This window comes from Prunus mume, linkage group LG4 (genome assembly GCF_029339155.1).
Source record: "Prunus mume cultivar Tortuosa linkage group LG4, ASM2933915v1, whole genome shotgun sequence".
In the NCBI taxonomy this organism is placed as follows: domain Eukaryota; kingdom Viridiplantae; phylum Streptophyta; class Magnoliopsida; order Rosales; family Rosaceae; genus Prunus; species Prunus mume.
Genome location: NC_142701.1, coordinates 3,704,381 through 3,728,904, shown reverse-complemented (window position 1 = coordinate 3,728,904; position 24,524 = coordinate 3,704,381). Strand labels below are relative to the sequence as shown.

The 24,524-nt window shown below is 38.4% G+C and overlaps 1 protein-coding gene across 1 annotated transcript; it reads left to right on the top strand.

The window, feature by feature from the left end:
- The first annotated feature begins 12,888 nt into the window (after positions 1-12,888).
- LOC103328401 (double-stranded RNA-binding protein 1-like) lies at positions 12,889-18,015 on the top strand. The gene is made up of 6 exons (XM_008230794.3): positions 12,889-13,252; positions 14,587-14,772; positions 15,045-15,280; positions 15,388-15,607; positions 15,973-16,152; positions 17,462-18,015. The coding sequence occupies exons 1-6, from the start codon at positions 12,970-12,972 to the stop codon at positions 17,797-17,799; spliced, it is 1,443 nt and encodes a 480-aa protein (XP_008229016.2). The 5' UTR covers positions 12,889-12,969; the 3' UTR covers positions 17,800-18,015.
- The last annotated feature ends 6,509 nt before the right edge of the window (positions 18,016-24,524 follow it).

Here is a 24,524-nt window from a genome sequence, read left to right as displayed (position 1 = left end):
ACTAGAAGACAAAAGTTGCAGTGGATCTTTGAGCAACTTTTTATCAACAACGTTGGTTTGAGAGGTTGGTAAGCCATTTAACCCTCCATTATTAACAGAGCCACTTGCATCATTAACTAAAGTGACATTTTTCATTTAGCATTAGGCATCAGAATGTTAAAACACCTTGCAATTAAGGCATGTTTTGGGCCTCCATTAGTACTTAACACATATCTCCCTAACTTGGACCTCCCCATTAGGGTCAACCATTCGAAGATTGAAGGTGTCAATAAGCTCATCCGTGGCATCCAGCTCCACACAAATTCTTGCATAAGATAATCTTCTTTTAGACTTAGTCAAGGAATCAACATATAATGGCTTACCAACTACACTGGGAACATAACCAAGCCCATCGACACTCCAAGACATCAACGAGTCCCTGAACACCACACAACTCACAAGCAATAGTGTTCACAAATGAAAGTGGCAGATGTTTATCAACAAAATAGCCCACCAAGTAGAAATGCCATTCTTTAGCACCATCAACAACCAGATTAGTTGGTGAAGCCACCACTCTCCGAGAACCCTTTAAAATAATTTTATGAAACCTAAGTTGCAAAGCACCCTGATTGGAGCAATTAGATCTGCCAACAGTTTCAGCATAGCTACTACACAGCTTCTCATAAGGGGGTGATTTGCCCTGTTCTAGAATGCCAACGTTGGCTGCATCAGTAAAGACAATAGGGTTCCTAGACCCCATTGAGCAACTAACATCACTTCCAAGAATGACATTATCTTGGAGTAAAGGAAGTAACAAAATTCCAGAAACTAGTTTTCCATTCACTTCCCTAGACCCGTAGTAGTTTAGAGAATCAGTGTTAGATGAAGGATTCCTACTGGGAGCAAGAAGCTTATGACAGGTGTGGTGGTCTTTTTGTTCCAGCAGCCTGACGAATGGGCTTGGGCTGCCGTAAGAAGAAAACGAACAGAAGTTCCCCAAGTATCTAAGTTCAGAAACCAAGCTCCTAAAAGAGATTTTGAAAGGTTTGATGAAACCTTAGAAAAACACCCTCAGGTTCTTTTCATCAATAGCCAAATAAACATGATAAATTGATTAATGGCTTAGCTTGAGGAGCTTGTAGCATGGGAGCTAAGCTTTCACAAGTTTAGCAATTTGAGAGAGAGAGAGAGAGAGAGAGAAGCATGAATTTCTTACGGAGAACAAGGGTTTCCAGTGGGTAGAGGAAGATTAGAACGATTTCTACCTTAAGGGAAGAAGAAAACAAACGAAGAAGAAGATTGGGCGGCTTGAGTAAATTCTCAAATGCTTGACAAAGCTTGGTCAGGCTCTGGATGATGATTTTCTGGGTAGAAGAAGCTCCTCTTTTATAGGCTTGAAGAACCCTAATTTCATCTAACATTTTCCTCCCTTTTTCGTTGCTTCTTTCCACTCAATCCTATATGGTGAAATTCTCCCATCCAAGCCGCATGGGTAAGGAGTTCTTTGTTGTTCCAAGGTTTTGGCACAGCTGATTTTTCTCCATAGGGGTGGAGCGCCTCCTTATTTTCTCCTTGGTTTTCAAAATAGAGCTTGCAACGGAAAAAGAGATAGGTGGAGCTTTTGTCCGCTGGCTCTTCTTCCTACACTCATGGATTTCTGTTGGTCTCTGTCATGGCTTCCTATTTAACCATCTTGGACTCCTATCAAGGATGGAGCATTGCACCAGCTTTTCTACAAGTCACTAGGCTGGGCTCGTGTGCAATATTGGGTCGTTGGCCTATTATTTCCAGTGTGCAATGGGTTTTCGTCAAACTGCTGGAAAAGGCTTTGTTAATTTTAGGCATTCTATTGATGTTGGCTTTGTCTAAGTGCTATGGCAGACTATTAGATATCCTTCTAAGGCATTGGATTATTTTCTCCCTTCTCTCATGCTAACCCATGTGTTTGGGCTCAAAAATGGGCTTGAGTTTTGGGGCTCCCAAGCAGCCCAAAACTTCCATTTCTTGGCTCATCAATGGGCCCCATGAAAGCTCATTACCATCCATACCACAACTCACTCAAGCAAGCCCCTGCATTTTGCGTGGCTTGGGCCCACTTAAGCTTGTCAGGCTATGTGTGAAATAATGATTTCCTGCTTGGCATGGCATGACATGTCAATTGGTGTGCTTCAATTTTATAGTCTTTGAAAAGAGACATAATGCTTGACGAAATAATTAGCATGAGCTTGTAGAGCCTATGCCTTTTATAGGCTCATTTTAATTCTTAGCGTGCTAAATTGCATATTTATTTGGCATGGCATGTGGTCGTGGCTCATGAAAGCGTGCATGACGAATTCTGCATGCTCCGAATCAAGTCTTTTTCTTAATAGGGCATTGCGTTAGGCCGAGAATTTATTTGGGCCCAACCCTTTATTTTTGGGCCTCAACATTAGCCCCTTTAATTATGAGGGCCATGGATAAGTGTTGGAATGGGCCGAATAATTAAACCCGACCAAAAACTCAAATTCATGAGCTCTAGCAATTATTTTGTGGTTTCCCCGATACCAACTTCCTCCTTCTTCTTCATTTATTATTTCTTCCTTCTTATCCTTCCTCTTTACGCATACTAGAGTAACCCTCTCCCTATCACCTTCATCTTCTTTTTCCTTTTCTTCCTCTAATGAACTCAGAGCGAGAGGGAGAGAGAGTGAAATCAAGAACAACAACCTGTCTACAGCCATTGGAAGGGAGCTCAAGCCAAACCCGACTCCATTATTCCTCACATGAAGAAACCCACTTGCTATTGCTGGATGAGATTGTCTCTGTGTAGACTTTTCTTGCAAAATTCCCAATTCCTTCTTTCTTGGTGCATCTGAGGCTATCATTTGAGAGGATTAACAAGGTATGCCTTTTTTTGTTGCAATTTCTTGAATCTATTGAGGAAATTGTTAGGTTCTTCATGCCTATAGGTTCTGCTCTTTATTTTGGCAGCCAAACACCCACTCCTTTTGACCAATCCATCTTTTGTTTGAGTAATCGTTAGCAAGGAAGGGTTTGGGTCAGCTTTTGGGGTTATCCCTTTTTGATTTCTTTCTTTGTGGCAAGTGCTGGAAGAGTGCGAACCTTGTGAGAAGAAATCGTTGGTATGGATTGCATCCTTTTCTTTTCTCCTTTTTTCTTCATTGCTTGTTGGGCCCCTCAGTGCTTAATGAAAAAAAACAAACCTAACTTTTGTGTGATCCACTGCTCCTGTGTTTGTAGATTTTGTACGTCTTTGGCATAGGAAAGGAGAGGCGCCGAAAGCCTGCGTTGTATTCCCTGCTGTTGGAAGCTTCGAGTGTACCAATTTCGCAACTTGGCAATTTGGATTTCCATCTCGATTTCTCAATAAATAGCTCTGCTCCTTTATTAGAATCATGAGTCTTTCGTTTGGCTTTGTAGGAATAGACATAGACTGGTGTTTGGCCTAGGCTCATTCTTCCTGTGAACACTTGCTTGATTAGCTTTGGGCTTTCTCCTATGTCGCGGGAAAAGGATTGTTAAGAAACTGACATAATGCATGTTTTGAAATGCTTGAATTTTGTATTATTGGAGAGAATTTTGCTTGCCATGGGAATTGCTTGCCGATCATGAAACAAGAATTTTGCTTGCCATGGGTAGATTGCATACTGCTTGGGTATTTGCTTAGGCGTTTCTTTTATGTGAGCTTGACTTGTCATGCTTGGCGTATATTTTGCATGTGCTACGTTCTTGACCGGCTTTTTTGATTGTTATTGAACTATATGCATTACGAGTGTGTGCTTGTAATCATTGATTAATACATATGATTAGAGGCCGTTGAAAGCTTGAGGAAAGCACAATTGGTTTCTTTTTATGAGCTTAGAGCTTGGACATGGATAACTATTTATTTTTTTGGCTTACAAGGGATAGATATAAGCTTGTGTATGATGGGTCTGCAAGAATGCCATGTAACTCATAGGATTTTTTTTTTTTTTTTTGTGGAAAAGGTTACTAAGAGGTAAGTAGTATTCAATTTGTAACACTTGCTTTTTCAAAAAAAAAAAAAAAAAAAGGTCTGCTGGAATGATTGATTGAGCATGAAATGGGAACTTTGCTTGTCATGAGCTCAAATAATAGATTGCATGATGCTTCAAAAAAAAATTTTTTATGCACTTCGCTTGGCATGAAATAGCTTGCTTTGCTTGGCATGTGAAGTTTATATTGTTTGCATGCTAGTGTGGAAATTGTTTGGCTTTAACACAGAGAACTAACGTTATACTTTGCCCTTTTGCAGCATATTCTTTGTTGGCAATTCTTGCAGGGATTCATGTAATAAGTCACAATGACCTCTATGATGAGTGATGGCCTATTTCCGCTTGCACGATGGGCTGAAGAAGAGATGACTTAGAAACACTTGCCAAGAATTGATCATAGGCGCTGAGTAAGCTTTGGAGGCTACGCCTTTTTTCCAGTCTGTATAGAAGAATGCATGTTTCCAGAGCCCCTCTCGATTTTTTCCTATACCCTTGCAGCATCACTAAGGGCTGGCCATAGTGGTTCGACCGTAAGTTGATGTACAACCAACGATGTTTTGCGAATGATTGAAGGTTGCAAAAGAAACATCGCTTTTGACCTACATGCAGCCAAGGTCAAAGGGCTTGAGCATGTGTCTTATTAGGACATTGCGTGGACTTCCCGTTGGATACTTAAAAGAAGTTATAGCACACACAATTTTTAGAGCACGAGCTGCTTGTAACATGAAGATGTATGCCTGATCCCCTTAAGTAAGAGTTGTCGCACGCGTTGAGCCGTAAGGAACACGAATTGAAGAACCAGTGTCGTAAACTACTAGACTTTCTCCTTGACAAATGAGCTATTGGTAATGGCGCTTGGCGCGTGGTGGAAACATCAAAAGGATCATCTCTCTGCGCTTCTTCTAGTAATGCACTGTCATATAGTTGAGGTAATGAATTCTCCTTGTTTTGCAACCGTAATATATATTGAGACGACTGACCACTTTGGAATCCTGGTCGAAACTCGCTTAAAATCGACACTTGTAAACGTGGGTCGTAAATGACCAAAATGTCCTGAAAAACAGAATACAACCGAGGAACTCGATTCGTGGCTGCACTGATAAATGTAGGCTGCCTACGCACTTTCTTCGAGGGATCAAGCCACACGAGTTCTTTCGCCTGCTCGCTCCTCGATCCGCAACCGCTTGTTTATTCAGAATCGATTTATTTATCCGTAAAACTCGTTCTATGGCTGACATTTTTGGAGTAACCGGGACTCTGTTTACGATCCGTCGAATACTATACGATCCTGGAAAAGTCTAGATTAACATACTTGAAATTGATGCGATCCAACGGTTCAAACGTATCGAACCCGGAAATCACACACTAGGCAAGATCCGTTCGGGGTTCAAACGTTATCCGAATTAAGATCTGCGAAATCCTACGCTCTCGTGGGGACTAGGAGATTATTCTATGATTGATTGTGGTCCCCGCCGCTGCTCACTCGCCGCTTCACGCACGGCAAGCCGGGTGCCTAAAGCGATAACGCCTTCCGGAAAAACTCTGAATCACGGCTCAAGACTCCTATCCTAGGTATAACACCCCATTTGGAGCCACTTTTATTCTTGGACCTACCCCAAAAACTGGCCGGAAGTGGCCGAATAGTGACCCAAAACCTCTGAAACCTAGCTCAGAATCGAGCTACCTACGCTGGAAATTTCTGAAATCTTATCCAACCAGCAACTAGGGCATGAAAAATAGCTAGAAATCCATATCTCACTCGTCCGATTTGGTGGCCGGACGACGGAGAGCGAAAGCTTGGAAGTTCACAAAATCGTCCAAAGACCGCCGTTTACGGCTTTTTTCTACGACTATATGAGGAACGAGGTGGCGAAGGGTCGGACTTGGAAAGGGAAGTTTGGTGGTTCGTTTTGCACTGGTCTTGCCTGAATCGGAGGTCGGAGCTGAGAGAAAACAGCTCCCAAAGTCGGCTGGTCGTCCCCCAAAAATCAGAAAATCCGGGTTTATATAAACTGAAGATTGAAATATTTACGGTTATGCCACTGAACTTCTTTTGATCGTAACTCCTTCGTTACAACTCCGATTTGAGTCCACTACGTGTTCACGGACTCGTTTCGTCGTGCTCTACGCAACGGTACAACTGAAATCCCTAAATTCATTCCCAGTCAAAAAGTAAACTTTTAAACTAATAAAATATTCTAGGGGTATAAGTGTCTTTTACCAGAATAAATTAATAATTAAATATTAATTAAGGACCGGGTTGTTACATATATAATTTTTTTTTAGCAAGGCCATATCTTCCAGCACCATCCTTCTCTAACACTTGTCCTTATTTCGCTTTGCAGGTGGCATTTCTTTATTGTGGTGAGTTGGTCGCCTGCCATGTAGTAACTTTTCCTTTGAAGCTGCCGGTTGTATCTATCTTTACCATAGTTGACTACATTTGGGCTTGAGTTGTAACCCTTTTTTTTTTTTTTGGAGAGCCTAAAGCTCATGTTGTTGGAAACTTGAAACACAACATTGTTGCATACTTTCTGTCAGAACTATTGATGTAGAATGCTTGAGATATTAAGCTTCGGCTTGTTTTTACGCCATGCTTGGTTGGAAATGATTGAATGCATAAATTGTTGGGGTTTGGAATGCATTGAGATAATAATTTCCAGCTTGTTCTGTACACTTTGCTTGGGTGAAATGCATGAGTTGCTTGAGATTTTAACAGGTTGGGTTGTGGTAGGTGCAAGGTACATGCTGCCAATTTTTTTTACAGGACCACAAAAGTGTTAGCCTCATTGCCTCTGCATTTTTTTTTTCTTCTACCTCCACAAGGCCTTTCTTATGTGATCTGATTTTTCTTTGACAGTACCCCAACATATACACTCTCTTCAAATATTGCAGGGGCTGGAATGATTTTCTTTGATAGCATGACCTTCTTTTTTTTCTTTTCAAGATTAACACATGATATTGCTTGTGCATGCTGCTTGTTAACAGCTTGGGGTCCCATCTAAGTGGCTTTGCTTGGTATAGTTACTACTGAGAGGCTTAGCTTTTTAAAGAAAAGTTTGCTTGTCAATTTTGTTTTTTTCAAAGAGCATGTTTTGCAAAACAAAAGAAGGTAAAAGCAAGGAAAGAATTCTTAAGGCTTTTTCATTTTTCCAAAATACTCCATGCTCATTGCAAATATCATCTTACACCTTGGCATGCCATAATGGTGGTGCATTCTACGAAAGTCGTAAAAGCATATGGTGAAAACATAAAAGGAGTTTATCTTTGAAATAAAGTTGAAAAGCTAAAAACAAAAGGATATGTGCAAAAGCAACTCAGTAGTAGTAAGACTTTAAGCCACTTTGCATTGATGAATACTCCAATAAAATCAAGCCCCCATGTATGAAAGGGCCAAGGAGTGTGCATGACTTGCAATAGCATGAAAGCTTGAGGTTTGGGTTGGCATGTATTTGGCATGTGTCATACTAGGCTGCCATGCTCTATAGTGATATTTAACATAGCCACAACTGCTGCTTTACTTGCATGCGGCTCATAACCCAATTAATCAGAGATTGATTTATGCGGCTCTTATGAGAGGTTACGGCAGCTGTCTCTCAATAATCTTGCTGACCAAATGAAGCCCCCAAGTGGCGCTCTTCCTTTTCACTCTTCCAAGCTTCCTGCCTAGTTAGCTTAACCGATATGCTTGTTTTTCTTACTGCTTCCAAAGCACCGGAGAAAATTGGCTGACGCCAATATTCTCCAAATAAACTTTATAATATGTCACAATATTGCTGATGCAAATTTCGACAAGCGCCTCCTCATCTTTCTCATCGTGAGCAATCCAACGCCAGTCCTAACTCTGCGCACAAAGTCCACGGGATCCTCGTCATGTTTTTGGCGAGTGTTGTTGAGTTGAGTGATAGTAACTCTTTCTTCCAAACAGAGCTTGGTGCCAACATCATGTACCACTTATAAGCACGATCGGTAAGGCTTTTTGAAAACTCCTGGAGACGGAAATTATGATCACCAGCGTGTGGTCCCAAAGCATCAATGAAGCGGTTGACATGCTCCTTCGGGCTTCCTTTCCTTCCATCGAAGATGACAAAGCTTGGTGCCTCGTAACCTTTAGGATATGACTGTTGGAGTAAGCTCATGGATATAGTGGTTGAGGAATGTACTTCCAATCTTCTTGGCTTCGGCTAAGCTCCTTTTCCAGCATGGCAACGACATCCCCTTGGGTAACAAAAGATGGCTTTTGTTCAGACTCTTTTCCAAAGAACAAAGAAACTCCTCTTGGGGATGTTTTTCGTTTTATTTTTATTTTTATTTTGCTTGGCTTGGAGACTAAGTTTTTTAGCTCTTTAATTGTGTCCGCCATCTTCCTTTGGGTTTCCCCTATAGCATGGATGGCTGCAACGAAGTCTATGAGGGTGAAAGCTCCTTCACTTGCATGTTATTCCTCTCTATGAGAGGTATTTTTCTTTGATTCGGAGTCACCATAGTCGGATCCGTCTTGGGAAGACATGGTATTGCTTATGGTCTTCTTCTTTGGAGGTATTAATGAAAATGGCAGCCTGGTCCCCAGCAAAGTCGCCAATTTATGTGGGGAGTCTTTTTGTTCCAGTAGCCTGACGAATGGGCTTAGGCTGCCATAAGAAGAAAACGAACAGAAGTTTCCCAAGTATCTAAGTTCAGAAACCAAGCTCCTAAAAGAGTTTTTGAAAGGTTTGATGAAACCTTAGAAAAACACCTTCAGGTTCTTTTAACCAATAGTCAAATAAACATGATAAATTGATTAATGGCTTAGCTTGAGGAGCTTGTGGCATGGGAGCTAAGCTTTCACAAGTTTAGCAATTTGAGAGAGAGAAAAGCATGCATTTCTTACAGAGAACAAGGGTTTGCAGTAGGCAGAGGAAGATTAGAACGATTTCTACCTTAAGGGAAAAAGAAAACAAACAAAGAAGAAGATTGGGTGGCTTGAGTAAATTCTCAGATGCTTGACAAAGCTTGGTTAGGCTCTCGATGATGATTTTCTGGGTAGAAGAAGCTCTCTTTTATAGGCTTGAAGAACCCTATTTCATCTAACATTTTCCTCCCTTTTTCGTTGCTTCTTTCCACTCAACCTTATTTGGTGAAATTCTCACATCCAAGGCGCATGGGTAAGGAGTTCTTTGTGGTTCCAAGGTTTTGGCACAGCTGGTTTTTCTCCATAGGGGTGGAGAGGAGATAGGTGGAGCTTTTGTCCGCTAGGTCTTCTTCCTACACTTATGGATTTCTGTTGGTCTCTGTCATGACTTCCTATTTGACCATCTTGGTGTCCTAACATGGATGGAGCACGGCGCCAGCTTTTCTACAAGTCGCTAGGTTGGGCTCGTGTGCAATATTGGGTCGTTATCTATTATTTCCAGCGTGCGATGGGTTTTCGTCAAACTGCTGGAAAAGGCTTTGTTGATTTTAGGCATTGTATTGATGTTGGCTTTGTCTAAGTGCTATGGCAGACTATTAGATATCCTCCTAAGGCATTGGATCATTTTCTCCCCTCTCTCATGCTAACCCATGTGTTTGGGCTCAAGAAATGGGCTTGAGTTTTGGGGCTCCCAAGCAACCCAAAACTTCCATTTCTTAACTCACCAATAGGCCCCATGAAAGCTCGTTACCATCCATACCACTACCTACCCAAGAAAGCCCCGAGCATTTGCGTGGCTTGGGCCCATTTAAACTTATAGCGTGGCTATGTGTGAAATAATGATTTCCTGCTTGGCATGGCATGTCAATTGGTGTGCTTGAATTTTATAGTCTTTGAAAAGTAACATAATGCTTGACGAAATAATTAGCATGAGCTTGTAGAGCCAATGCCTTTTATAGGCTCATTTTAATTCTTAGCGTGATAAATTGCATATTAATTTGGCATGGCACGTGGTCGTGGCTCGTGAAAGCGTGCATGACGAATTCTGCATGCCCAATAGGGTCTTTTTCTTAATAAGGCATTGCGTTGAGCCGAGAATTTATTTGGGTCTAACCCTGGATTTTTGGGCATCAACAATAGGTATAGTTTGCACCAAACTTAGGGGTTAAAGAGGGGAGATGGGTTGCGTTTGTTAAGGTAGCCGAATGTATTGAGTGGTTAATGGCAAGAGACGACAAAACGGGTTGGATTAAGGCTCAGTTGCATTAGCTAAAGCAAAAAAAAAGGAGCTCAACGAATTAGGTGGGTGAGAGGGGGTCGTCTCCAGTGGGGTAGGGTGACTGACGGGATTAGGTGGGTGAGAGTTTTGGTGGCTGTTTGGTTTTTGATTTTCTTCAATTATTAGTTTTTCTTATTTTTATTTTTATTAAAGTCTATCATTGTTATATTAGGGTTAACTAAAAAAACACGTGTTAAAAAGTTAGATAGGAGACAAAGATGAGACAGACAAAATGGGGATAGAAGATCTAGACTCATCATGATTAGAAGAGGAGGTCAAGTGTTCAAATCTAACATGTGTACAATTGTGGTTGTAGTGTTTCAACAATATTTTCTATTTTTCAGGTGGGTTGGGTAAGATGTTTTGGACTGGTGAAAGAAAAGCCACATGGGCTATATAGCCCAGGTTAGCCTTTGTGTAGGTTCGTCCCAGCTTGTTACTTGATCTATGTTTCTCTTCAATCTTAAGAGAGTTTAATACTTGAGTTAAGGTTCGTTTATTTGAGAAGTTAATGGCGAGAAAGTGGAAAAAAAAAAATTTAGGCTTTATGCTGTAGTGTTTGGTTGGGACAAGCTTGAATTTCTATTCAATGGAAAACATAGGTTTAAGTTACCAATTTCTCAGTTTCCTTGGATTTTCTATTGAATTCTACTTCATGGTTTAAAAAAGATTAATTTTTTCATCTAGGCTCCTCTTAATTTGAGCAATTTAGTTTGGATTCTGGTGTTTTGGAATTTTTTTTTTCAATGGCGCAAACATAGGAAGGCGGTAACACAGAGAGAGAGAGAGAGAAGAGAGAAAAGGGTGGGGTGAGAAAGGAAAGAAAGAAAAAGAAGAAAAAGAAAGGAGGGGAGGGGGAAGGGGGGAGGAGGGAGGAAAGAGGGGAAGATGGGTTGTGGGCCCTTTATCAATATTTTTTTTTTAATTTTCACATAAAAGTTAACTAAGGTTAATAAAGGGACATGTGTCACCATTTAAGGATGATGGTGAGCAGGGGTGTACGTCGATTCGAAACCAATACAATTTAGTCAATCTACATCCTATCCAATATAGATTGAATTGTGATTTTTTTTATTTCGATCCAATCATGTTAGATGTTTAAATCCAGTATGATAATGGAAAAGACAATAATGAAATACTAAACATTTATCCTTAGGTTTAATCTAATCAAACATAGTAGTAGACGTCAATGTAAATATAAATAAAATAATAGAGAAAATTATTTTGATTATATAATATACTAAACATCACTCCATTAAATGACTTAAAATATTCATAACCTTTCAACTACAAATACATACAAGAGCAAAATAAGCATAAAACTAATTGTATTGGATTTGATTGGATTCTCATAAGCAAATTTATCATCCGATCCAATCATGTCGATTTTGAAAATTACGAACCCAATCCAATCCGTCAAATCATCGAAACTGATTGAAATTTGATTGGATTGGATCGGTCGATTTGGATGGATCGAATTGAATCTTATACATCCCTAGTGGTGAGCATACACCTTTGGTTAATGTGGTGAGTAAAAATGCTTCCTTTTGTCCATGTTGTGTAAGTCACGGTACGAAATGGTTCCATTCTTACTAGTAACTAATTTAACTGATACCCACTGAGCCGCATCTCTCTCTAACCCTAGCAGAAAACAAAACCCCCAAAGGATGCATCTAGGGGAGGTGGTCTCCCCCTCCTCCCCTCCCCTCCTCTTCCTCCTTGAATTTCACTTCTCTCATTCTCCTCCTTTTTCCAATCTGGTGGGATGAAGACCTTGGGCATGATTTCCCCTTTCATCACCATATCTACCTAGCAGGCCTTGTTTCATACTGACCCAAAATCCATGGCTCACCTGGATTCCTTCACCTCCCCTTTGATCTGGCCTTATCCTTGGGTTGTAGCTACAAACTTTAAACGCATTTTGACGCATATTTATTGGAAGGTGTGTAGAGCTCTAGCTCGAGTGCTTGCACCACCTCTTTCTAGGTTCTCGGTTCTTTTCCTCCTGGCTATGGAATGGGTTTTCATCCTTTTGTTGGCTACTGTCTTTTGGATGCATTGGTTGGGTTGATTCTGGATTTGTTTGTGAATCTCAGGTGGGCTATGTTATGTGTGATTTTTGGCTTGGTTTGCTGACCTACGGTGTTTGGGTCTTCATGGTGGTGACTGCGGTGTGTTCATCTACAATCAGTGAGTTTCTCTTGTCAAGGTGGCGGCTTGGAGTTTCTTTTTGGTTGTGGCAGCTAGGTTTTATGTGTTTTATTTTATGTATTCTATGTTTAATGTGGGCTTTTTGCTTAATGTGGGTGTAATGCCTCTTTGTGGCTATATGCCTTTATGTGGGCTAAATGTTTTTTGTTGGTTTTTGACATTTTAGGTTCGGCTCAGGAACATGATCTTCTTTTTTTTTTTGGTTTGCAGGAACATGATCTTTATGCTATACTATAATGGTTTTAGCTAGATTTGTTCATGTTTGTTTTCTAGTTTTTTGGCCAGTATTTTTGCTTGGCTTTATTTGTACTGTTCTTTACCCCTTTGTGGGTTTGCAATGAATTGCAATTTCGACCCCAAAAAAAACTAATTTAATTGATGATGAAACAGTTGAATAATTTAAATTGGAGGAGTGCTACCTGTCTTGTTTTTAAGCTTTCTATTTTTGTTCTCTTATTAATTTGTGTGACATGTGTTTCATTCACACGTAAATATACTTATTTAATGCAAATTACTAATATTTGTTTTCAGAGCACTCAACAATCTCTTAAGAAAGAAAAAAAGAAGTGATTGATCAACTCACCAAAAAAGAGAGGATGTACAAGTCGAAGCTGCAGGAGCTGTGCCAGCAGAGGAAATGGCGCTTGCCCGAATACAACGCCACAAAGCTTGGCCTCGACCACAACCCTCGCTTCTCAGCCTCCGTCACCATAAACGGCGTCGCCTTCGACACGGTGCAGCTCTTCAGGTCCTCCAAGGAAGCCCAAAACGACGCTGCTAGACTTGCCTTCGCTCACTTCACTGATCCGCAACCCAGACATACCAATCGCATTCCCAGCCCTTCCTCATTCCCACAACCTTCTCTTCCCGCTTCCTCAGGTAAAAGGGTTTTAGGGTTTTAACTTTAATCTTTATGCTCTGTTTGGTTGCTTTAAGTTGTTATTTCTTATTTTTCTTGATGTTTTTCTATCTAATCCTCTGTTTGGTAGCTGATTGGAAATAAATTTCTTGTGTTTTACGCTTTTCTATTTTACTTTAATTTATAACGGATTATTTTCTTTTTTATTTTTCTCCTGAGCATTGGATATTTGGGCTCTCTATTTGGATTTAATACGTATTGAATGCTGAAATTGAAAGTTGTCTTCTGTGAATGTTGACTAACTGGGTGTTAAAATTAATTAGTTACCTTGCATGAAATATCTCAATTTTTTTTTTTTTTTTGGTTGTTGTGAAAAATGGAAATTAATATTCGAACATGAGAAATTTGATAAAGGGTACTTGATACAGTTATGGATTCTATTAGGACAAGGACAGCGCCTAGCAGTTTTGTGTTGGAAAGGGTACCATTGTTGATTGTATAAAACACCAGTCAGTGTAGTGCAACTTGATTATAAATGGGGATTAACCCAGCTCAACTGAAAGGAGAGAGGCGTTAAGGGGGGAAACGTTCCTTATGCTTTTCTTGAAACAAGGATAAAAGGCATTTTAACGCTAGTTTACAGAGCTTTAGGTCCCATCATACGCAACAAGTCTAAAACAACAGTTTTCCTTAAGGGAATAGAAGTGATCTCAGACTGTTAATCAATTGAGTAATATGATGAATGTGGTGAATATTTGTTGTAAGACATGCAACAAGTCTAAAACAACAGTTTTCCTTAAGGGAATTTAGTTGTATAGATGTAGATAGTTTGTGTGGAGCTTTAGTATGTTTCAAGTTATTAAAACTAGCCAAAACACAAAGTTGCTTATAAACAACTTGGTTCCACGCAGAACCTGTAGGAGGGTTGTGGACTATATATATAGGAAAAAATTACTAAAATATATACAACCTTCTCACATCCGAGCATCTGTTCATCTTGGTTCTTGTTAAAGTCCAAGAATTCCTAGTTTAGCCTTAGATATAGTTTTTGGCAGTCAGTTGATGTGCTAAATATTTTTCTTAAAACAGGTTTTGTATCAGGCAGCCGTTTGATGTATCCAAAGACTAAAATGGGAAATCCAGACTTTTAACAAAAATATGGATGACCAGACATGAGAAGGATTGAAAACCTATAGTTTATTTTGTGGATTTCTTATTCCATCTTCTGAAAGAAAAGCTTTTAATTCATATATTATCAAGTTGAAGTATTAATGACATGCTATGACCATTAATTTTGTCTTGATGTGATCTCATAAGAATCAGTTCATGTATCTTATGGGTTGTATTATTCCAGCACTTCCTTCAACAGCGGGCACCAATTTGACTGGTACACATGACACAAAACAGACATTGCAACCAAAGATTCAAGAAACACATGAAACTTCTTACATGCCAGTTCAGTTCAGTGGTATAGCATCAGGTGGCAATTCTCAGGCGAATGGCAGCACATCGGGTATTGAAGATGGTAATCGATTGAGAGGTTAGAAAATTTTCTCTGGACACGTTCTCTTTACTATCAATGATTGTAGGAACTGAGCCCCAAATAACAATTTTCATCTTAATAGTAGACCTAGCTTTTTAGAAACTGTTGAAATTATACTCAGAGTTTGAAGGATGTGAGAAAAAGAAATGGCACATAAAGTATATAATGCCTTAAACTCCCTGCCATCTGCACATAGTTTGAACTTTGTCTTGATTATCAAAAAGTTATTGAATGACAAACAACTTATAATCTTTCAATATGGGGTGTAGATATACAGCATTTATACAAGAACCAACTGCAGACATATGCACAAAAGAGAAATCTTCTTCTACCTGTGTACAGTTGTGAGCGGGAAGGTCCACCTCATGCCAATCGTTTCAAGTGTACGGTAACAGTTGATGAACATACCTATGAGGGTCCAGAGTTTCTTCCTACAATGAAGGAAGCTGAACATGCAGTTGCAAAAGTTGCTTTGATGTCCCTGTTGCCAAATGGAGTACAAGAGGTGGCCAATTTTATTTATATTCTCTGCATAATTTTCCCATATTCTGATAGTATTGAGTATCTCTAAATATATTTCGTGTCTTTGTGGTTCTCTTTTTCCTTCCCTAGGATGATATCGTTTTATACAAAAACGTTTTACAAGAATTAATCCAGAAAGAAGGTTTTTCTATGCCAGTCTATAGCACAAAGAATTCTGGCGAAGTTCATATGCCAATTTTTGTTTCAACTGTGGAGATAGAAGGAGAAACTTTTACAGGTTCAGAAGCAAGAAGCAAGAAGCAGGCAGAGATGAGTGCGGCAAAGGTTGCTTACCATACCTTGAGAGAGCGTAAGCTTATTTTTCTTCAACTTTCTAGCTCCAAATTTGTGTTAACCCCAGGGTATTTATACTCTTTGTAATTTGTTAGGATTCTTCAATTCTTTTATCTAATAAAGTTGTATTTCTTATAAAATAAAATAAAAATTAATATCATCATTTATGTAAATTTGTTTCCTCAACTCATTTGTTAGTCAATGTACATGCGATATATTTCCTATAGTTTTATGGAGTTCTTTCAGTTTCATGTTTATTTTCAGTAATTATTTTATGAAATAATGCCATCACATGATGTGCATAGTAAGACCGTTTTAATTCAAAAATAATATCTGATGATCTAGGGAAATAAAAACTTACACATCCTCACATTCATTCAGGTAAGTCAAGTAAGATCCCTTTGGTCCTGCCCCCTGCTCAGAAGGGGCTAGAAGCGCCAGATATCTTATCTTCAAGCTTTCAGTCAAACCTAGCTACTGATTTACAACAAGTTAGGCCTAACGCCCCCATGATCATAAGTCTGAGTACGATTACTGGGGATCAGACGATGGAGAATAGTGGTATTGTTTTTCCCCCATAAGCTCTTTTGTTTTCCTAAAGCCTATTTCTATACTATCGTTGTCTTAATGTCTTGTGATGTCTTTGATGGGATCATGTCCTTTATTGTTAAATTCTTTTAAATCCGGGCACTATATCTATATGATGATATGATGTTTAACACGAAGATGTACAATCTATTCGAGCATATATGGTTACATCTAAGATATAAGAGGATGCCTTAAACAGATAGCTAGAGATGACATATTTTTAAACCAAGGTTTCAAATGTCTGAAGGAGCTCTGGTTATAAGGAGAATAGCAACTACTCTTTTTTATCCTGCAACTTGAATTTGTGTTGTGAAAATATTAATATTTACCTTTTGCTTAATTGATATATTTTTTTGACGTTCTTTATCTGATATATTTGTTCCATATAACTTCACTAACAAAGAATGTTCCAGTTTGTCTCTCATTCATTCAAACTATTGTGTTGGAGGAAAGAAAAGATTCAAATTATATACAGTTTATTCAACAACGTGTGGTATACATCACTGTCACGTATAGATGCTGAAAATATAATTCCAGAAAACTGAGTTATTGAGTGTTGGCTCAAGATTTTGGGATACGTATGTATACTTTGGAACTGCTATGGCATGAAGTGCTCAGATGCAAACAAGCATCAATTGGTGAAAAGCTAATAAAAGTAAAAGCCAACAGAAAAGCAAATTCCCTATGGAGTTCATAAAATGTGTTAAAATGTGTAAATTCCTTGAAAAAAACATGATGTACCTGGAAATTAGAATCTGAAAGACAGCACTAAAGTAAAACCTTCCTCACTGCATCAGAAGTGGTATCTCAATATCTCATTTCGATGTCTGGTGATAGTATCTCATATTACAACGTCTATCTCTCTTTAAATCAGTGCTGTAAGAGGTACTATTAGTGAAGTGCCCTCTGTTGACTTTGCAGTGCAGGACTTCTCGCTAAAAATTCAGTTTCTTAATATAAAGAATCATCCTTATTGTCTCCTGTTGACACAAAGATGTATACATACATATATATATATGTATGTATGTATGTATGTATGTATGTATGTATGTATATATATATATATATATAGAAGAGCCCACACCCATCACAGAAAATCATGGCATCATTTTGGCACAGGTTTAGCTCAGAATTGAAATACGATATGAAGATTGATAAAAGTAGATGTTGATATTCTGCATCCTCCCCCTTGTTTTTTTATACACTCTCCATAAAAAATAATAATCTGTATTACATAGAACTTAAATTTTTAAATCATTGGCGTTATCTTCTTTGATGGCAGTAACTGCAGAAGGGAACAGTCATCATCCTACCACAGTATCTTCACGACCTGATGCCCTTACGACAAGCAGTGGATTCTCTTCTTCTGACATTCTGTATGGCCGTGCTCAGGAGTCAAACAATTATAGCCTCTCTGTGTCCCGAAATGGCTCTTCTTCAACTTTGCCTTCTGATGGCTCCACTAACTTAGCTATGGACTCTACTTTCAGGCCACCAGCTAAAGGGAGCATGTATAACAAGGTTTCTGTTTATCCATACAAGTCGGATATGAAATTTCCTGAGGGAATCACTGTGCTGCCCATGAGTGATGGAAAGTGGGTTGCTTTGTCGCACACCTGAAGCAACGGATATATAGGCTTGCTAAGTTCCTAGTTTAACCGGCGATGACCGTAGTTTTACTAAGTAAAAGTGCGTATAATGTTGTTGCTTTGCTCACATTCATGAACTCTGCTGCGAATGGTTTGTTAATATACCATAGCCGTCTCCTGTCTGAGTTCTACATTGATGGTGCTGCCTTGCTTGATATTCTTCTCAGTGGGAATTTTGCATTCATTACACAGTGCTGGAGATAAAAATAAGTACAATTTTAAAAAAGGAAACTTGCCTCCAACTCTCACTTGAAAGAAAATTGCCATAATGAGAAAAATTCACTCTTGTAATTTGCATATGGATATGAAGTCAACCTTAATTTTGGTGAAAGCTGGAGATAAGATACTGGAGGAAATTAAATCCATTCTGCAAATGGAACTAATTTCCTCCATTTCTACTGGTTTCTTGTTGGAACTTAATAAAATAGCAAATAGCAAATAATGTTAGAAACCAACATAAAATTAGTTTTAAAGTTTCAAAGAGTGAGTAATAGCTGCAAATTACAAACAACAATAATGAAGAGAAATACAGTAGGAAAACAACAATAATGGTGATTAATCAACTATACCACTCAAGATATAGTAGTGCTCACTTTCTCTACCCTTCTACACGATTAAATCAATAATGAAAGTGAAAAAATAAACATATTTCATATGAATGCAATTGAGAATCAAAAGACATAGTTTTTTTTTTCCAGCCCCTTGTTGACACACGGCTGAAGAACTAACTAGTAAATTAATTGAAACATTCGGTTTCGTAGGTGATTTCATCAGTAAGAGATATTCCCACCCGATCCTCTAACTATATTTTCAGTTCGGATCAAATCGGCTAAATTTTTTAATAAAAAATAATAATTTAACCAAACCGTCAATTTGGTATGGTCGGTGCATGAATTTTTCAGATAAGATGCCCACCTTATTCCTACCCAGTAAATGTTGGCTTGGGAAAGAAAGTTTGAGTTGAAATTTGTATTTCCACATTTGAAGATTAGAACATCTCTAGTCTTCATAAGTCTTGTCCATTCCATATCCAATAGATTAGTTTGGATTGGGCCACTTCGTGGCTCTTGTTTGGACTTGTGGGCTTGATTTTGAAGGAAACATTAGATCCTAGTTATATTTAACCACAAAGATAAGGTTAAGGCAATAGAAGCTTTAAAATTTAATCTTAGACCTATAACATAATTAACCCCAAGTATCTTGAAGCTTGGTTTAGATTGTTATAGACTAAGAGAAAGAGAGAGTAAAAACTTTACCCTTGAAATACTACTCAAGGTTGACATCCATTGAGTTGATCACCTTATGGAAGGCCTAGTAGATTCACTAAATCACCAATAGAGGTGATCTCTAACTTTTCCACACCAAGGAAGATGGAGGATATGATACAACTTAGGAAGAAAAGGATGCTAGTGCCTACTTCCTAAGGTGACAGATTTTTGGCAATGTGGGAGGAGCTTGATGGTGTTCTAAGTCCTCTCTTGGAACTAGCTCAAAAATCCTAACTTTTCTCAAGAGATAAATTTTACATATATAGACCCAGAAGAAGGAGACCTAAGTCTCCCTCTAGGTAAAATCAGCCATAGAGTCTTTATTGTTGACAGGACCACCGAATTTCTCGAAATTCGTGACTAATCTGGTGGTTTTTTTGACATTCACCCGATGTCGAGCCCACTTACTAACATTATCCTCTTCTCCAACAACAAGGAAAAAGAGGGTCGAGACTTTCTGCTAAAATTTTTGCAGAGTCTCCCCTGAAAAACGGACATTTGTCAAATTATTTTCACCTGTAAAAATAAAATCATAGTTTAAAAATTCCCAAACTTTAGCATGCACAACCTACCATCCATGCACAGTCATAAATAGTTGTAAAGACTCAATCCACAATCATTCATCAATCTAAAACGGGTTTCAGCCCCGTCACAACCACAAACACATTTTAACCACATCCCTTCAGTGAAAACTGGAATATACACAGGCATTAAATCTCACCTAAGTTTCAATCAGGCTTCAGGCCACCGACAATTTCAAAACCAAACTCAATAAATCTAATAAATAGGATTTGATCCCAATGACCAAATTAACGTTCCAAAAATATAGTTTATCTCACGGCTGCACCTAGGGAGACCCTAGGCTACCTACATACCGTTACGGAGGGATCAAGCCACACGTAATCCTTAAATCAATAATCACGAACCTAGATAATATACAATTATTTTCAGTAATATCAACAAGTTAATTCTAGAATCATCATTGCCCTTTTTAAATAAGATCACAATATCTCAGCCCATGAACACGAACTCATTTTTCTTTACACACTCCATTCTTGGGACTCATAACTCAACTACCCTTTTTCCTATAAAAATTCACATATGCTAAGCATAACTCTTTTAAACATGAATCTTTTTCCCAATATAGTATAATAATCATTTTCCCTCTCTCTGTTACTTTACTACATGCCGGAGAGTCCAACGCCATGCATAGTAAAGTAACAGCAATCAAAGTGTTCAGATCCTTTACCACACGCCAGAAAGTCCAACGCCACATGTGGCCCAACCAAACCATGTTCCATGCACGCGCAGACTACCTTACCACACGCCGGAAAATCCAACGTCACGTGTAATAAAGTACTAACGACCAAGCAAGCCCACACGCAGAAAAATCCAATGCCACGGGTGGGTAAAATAAATAGGGAAGGTAAGTATGATAGTGAGATTCACAACCCATATATATATATATATATATATATAAAATATACCCTCCCTTAATTCAAATTTTCCCAAATTCTGAATAGTTTAATGTACCCAATTATCTATTCATAGTATAAAGAAAATAAACTCACCAAAGCATAAATTTCCATAAAATACTATATTCCACAATTAAAACAATAGACTTTCATAAACAACCCAATATCACCCAATTCATAAACTTTAATAATAACCATCAAATACTATAAAACAATCTCATAATCTCAACATAATCAAAATAATCAAAAGACTTGTTCACAAGGTTATTCTAGTACTTTTCAAAGGGTGAAACTACCTCGGAAGACTCACGGTCAACTGAGGGGTCAAACTTTCCATAATGGTCAACTGGGCTTGTGGGTTCCTACGAGTTCAACAAAATTTACTAAACATGTCCTGTAAGTTTGGTCCAGATTGAGCGGCCGGATCGCTCTCGATCACATGATTGGATGGTCACCGTTTTACGTAATCTTTGAATCATTGATTCGGAGTATCCGGGACTCCGATTCTCGATTCGTGAGTTCTTATACGATTCTAAAGGTACCTAGATCAACATACTTGGAAATGGAGCCGATCCAACTGTCCAAACATATCGAACCTGGATAATGCCTAATATGCGTAAATCTGATCGACAATCAAGGTAACCAAATTCAAATTCAAGCATACCGTTGTGCTTGGGACAACATGGGGAACATTTTAGGACCAAATGGACCACCCAAACATGGCCCATACGCCACCACACGCACCGGCAACACGTGGGTGTCTTGAGAAAATTTCGGCGACCGAAAAATTCTCGAAACACACATTAATATCTATACCTACGTGATCAGGACAACTAGTGGAGCAACTTTTGTTCTTGGGCCACGGCCAGAAATTAGCCGAAACTTGCCGGAATTTCGAGTTGAAAACAGGCCAAAACTTTGAGTTGTAAGACGAGTTTCAAAAATTCAAAATCAATCCTAACCAACACATCCATTAGCTAGATCACGTTGAAAAGATGAGAAAGCATACCTAGATCAACAAAAATGGTGACCGGAATCGTTGGAAAAGATGTCGGAAGTTTCTAGTGAAAATCGGCCGGATTTCGAGGTTTTCCGATGGTGGGGCTGCAGGCTTTGTCGAGGTGGGGTGGGTCAAGAAGATGGTGGTTGATCAACGCTTGGTACCGCCCTTCAAATTTGGTGATCGAATGAGAGAACTGCCAGCCGAAGAATGGCCGGTTGGAATCTGTTGCGTGAGAGGAGAGGGAGTTGAGGTCATGAGGGGGAGAAAGAGAAATCTAAGTTTTTAAAATTCTCACTTCGAAATATTTACAGTTGTGCCATTACACTTCTATTGATCGTAACTTCTTTGTTACAACTCCAATTTGTGCCCACTACATGTCTATGAACTCGTATCAACGTGCTCTACACAATAGTGTAATTCATTTCTCCAAAATCGTACCAGATTAAAAAGTGACCAAAATAACCCTATCCCAAGGGCAAAATTGTAATTTCATAAGTAATTAAATTAAATAATTTAATTAGGTAATTAAAGTTGGGTCGGGGTGTCACAATTGCATTGGGCTTATGTGGTCATCCCACCATGCCCACGTGTCTTAACTAACCCAATGGGTCCAAGCCCAATGGGCCTTCAACCCGATTTTATAGTTTAGGCCCAAACCATTCTTTTACAACATTATCTTAATTAATTCAATCTCTATTAAATTAATAAGTCTATGCACATCATATTTATTTCCTTTCATCTAACCTTATTGGTGTGGAATCCATTAGGTTCTAATCGGCAAGGTAGTGGGTGATTTAAAACTCTTTATTGATCGATTTTGAATTAAAACTCCCTTTTAATTCTCCCTTTATGAGAACTAGATTATATTTTATTCTCAGTGCTTCTACAAACCGTGGGTGACGTCTACCAACAAGTCATGGTTGCCCAAGGCCAATATAGAATGGGGTTGTGAACCTATTGAGTTGAAATTATCATGCAATACAATCATTCTCTTAATCAATGCTCTTGATCATGCTAATTGGAGCATGGAATGAAGGAAACAAATATCTTTTTCTTGGAAATGAATTTAGTCACAACATATCTCACAAAAACATTCATAATGCTGGATTAATTTTGCTTATTCTAATTGCGTTAAGCCTTTTTCATTTATCCCAAGTATCTTATGATGTAGTCTCTTTGAGCACAAAATAGAAAAGAGAAGAAAGGTTTAAGCATTTACCCTTGTACCTTTTTCTTGGAGAACCAAGAATGATCACTTTGTTGGAAAGGCCTCTTAGAATATAGATACCTCAACCAAGAGGTGCAAAGTAGAAACGTTCTACCTCACTACACCAAAATGGACTAGAGATGAAGAGAAATCAACCTAGAAGACTTAGATGCTAGACTTCTTCTGGGTTGGTCCGATTTTTGGCTAAGGAAGATGAGAGGGAGGATGTCTCATCTACACATCAATACACTACAATGCAATGCCAAAAATCCGAACTAGGTGTTGAGTCATCTTTGGCTTTTATAGGAAAAAAAGCACACGAAGGGAAAGGAGAGCAATCCTCTCCCTATGGCCGGCCATGAGAGAAGATGGGCTTGGCTTGGGTTATTGGATTTGTGTTGTCATACAACACTTATCCTTGAGCGCAATAGGCTTTTGGGTATTTTGCCTTTTTCTTTTAAATAATATTTGAAAGTCCAATCCTTTTCTTTATGTCAAAGTTAATTCCATAATTAACTCTTAATTATGAATTATGATTTAACTTTTAAATCACTATTATAGTCTTACTTATTTGACTCGATCAAACCATTTGACTTGGTCAATTGCTCGGTCAATCATGTTGACTTTGACATGACCGTTGACTTTTAACTCCTAATTTCTTTTCTCTTCATTTCTTCCTCTAATCTCATTTTTGGGTATGCAATCTATAGGTTCCTTTTAGGAAGGTAGTGGGTAGGCTCAACTTCTCTGAATTTACTTGTGAATTAAATCTCACTATTTAATTCTTCTTATTGGTGAAGGTCAATTAAGTTTGATTCTTTCAGGACTTCCACAAACCATGGTTGAGGCCTAGCAACATGTCATGGTTATCCGAGCTAAATAGGGTATAGGGAAGAACCTAATCAAATTGGAATGATTGTGCAATTGAATCCTTCTCTTATACGATACTCTTTATTCATATTATTAGATAAAGGAATCTAATGTCAAATATTCTAATGTGAATTATTCCTTTATATGATTATCCTGATAAGATTTGAAGAGCTCTTCTTTCAAATCTTATGTACTACTTTTCGCAAAGATTTGATCAATCATATCTTTGGAGTATTCACTCTCTTTACTAAGAGTAGAAATCCCTTATAGTACATTTATTTTCCCTCATAACTTTATTCAAAGTCATGATAAATACCTTTAAGTCATGTCTTCTTCAACACAACTATATATTGTTCTCAAAGACAAACAACATAGCCACAAGACATCTATGATGTCTCAGGTCTAAGGATTAGTTTGCAACATTGCAATCTATGAGTTCTAGTTTGACATGTGAGCAAAGACTTCCATTCTAGAACTCATGTGTTTGATAGTGTTCAGTGTATACACATATCTTTGTGTCAATAAACTCAATGACTCAAGACCTCATCATTCTCTACATATAAAGAAGATACTGTGTGTACTGGTCTTGGCAGAATATCAATGCCCAATTGATACTCTTATGACCAGGAACATGTTTAGGATTAGGGATCATGAAAAGTCTCGGTGTATGCAATTTCATTACATAATTCTCATGTCCGCTTATACATTCCTAGGACTACAGTTGTTTCGTATTTCATAAGATACATGATCATGAATTAAAACAATTGGTCTTGCCCATAAATTACTTAAATAAGTCATTATAAAAGATGTCATTAACATTAACTATTGTATAATTAGTTGGCTTTAAGGGCATATTTCTAACAATTTCCACTT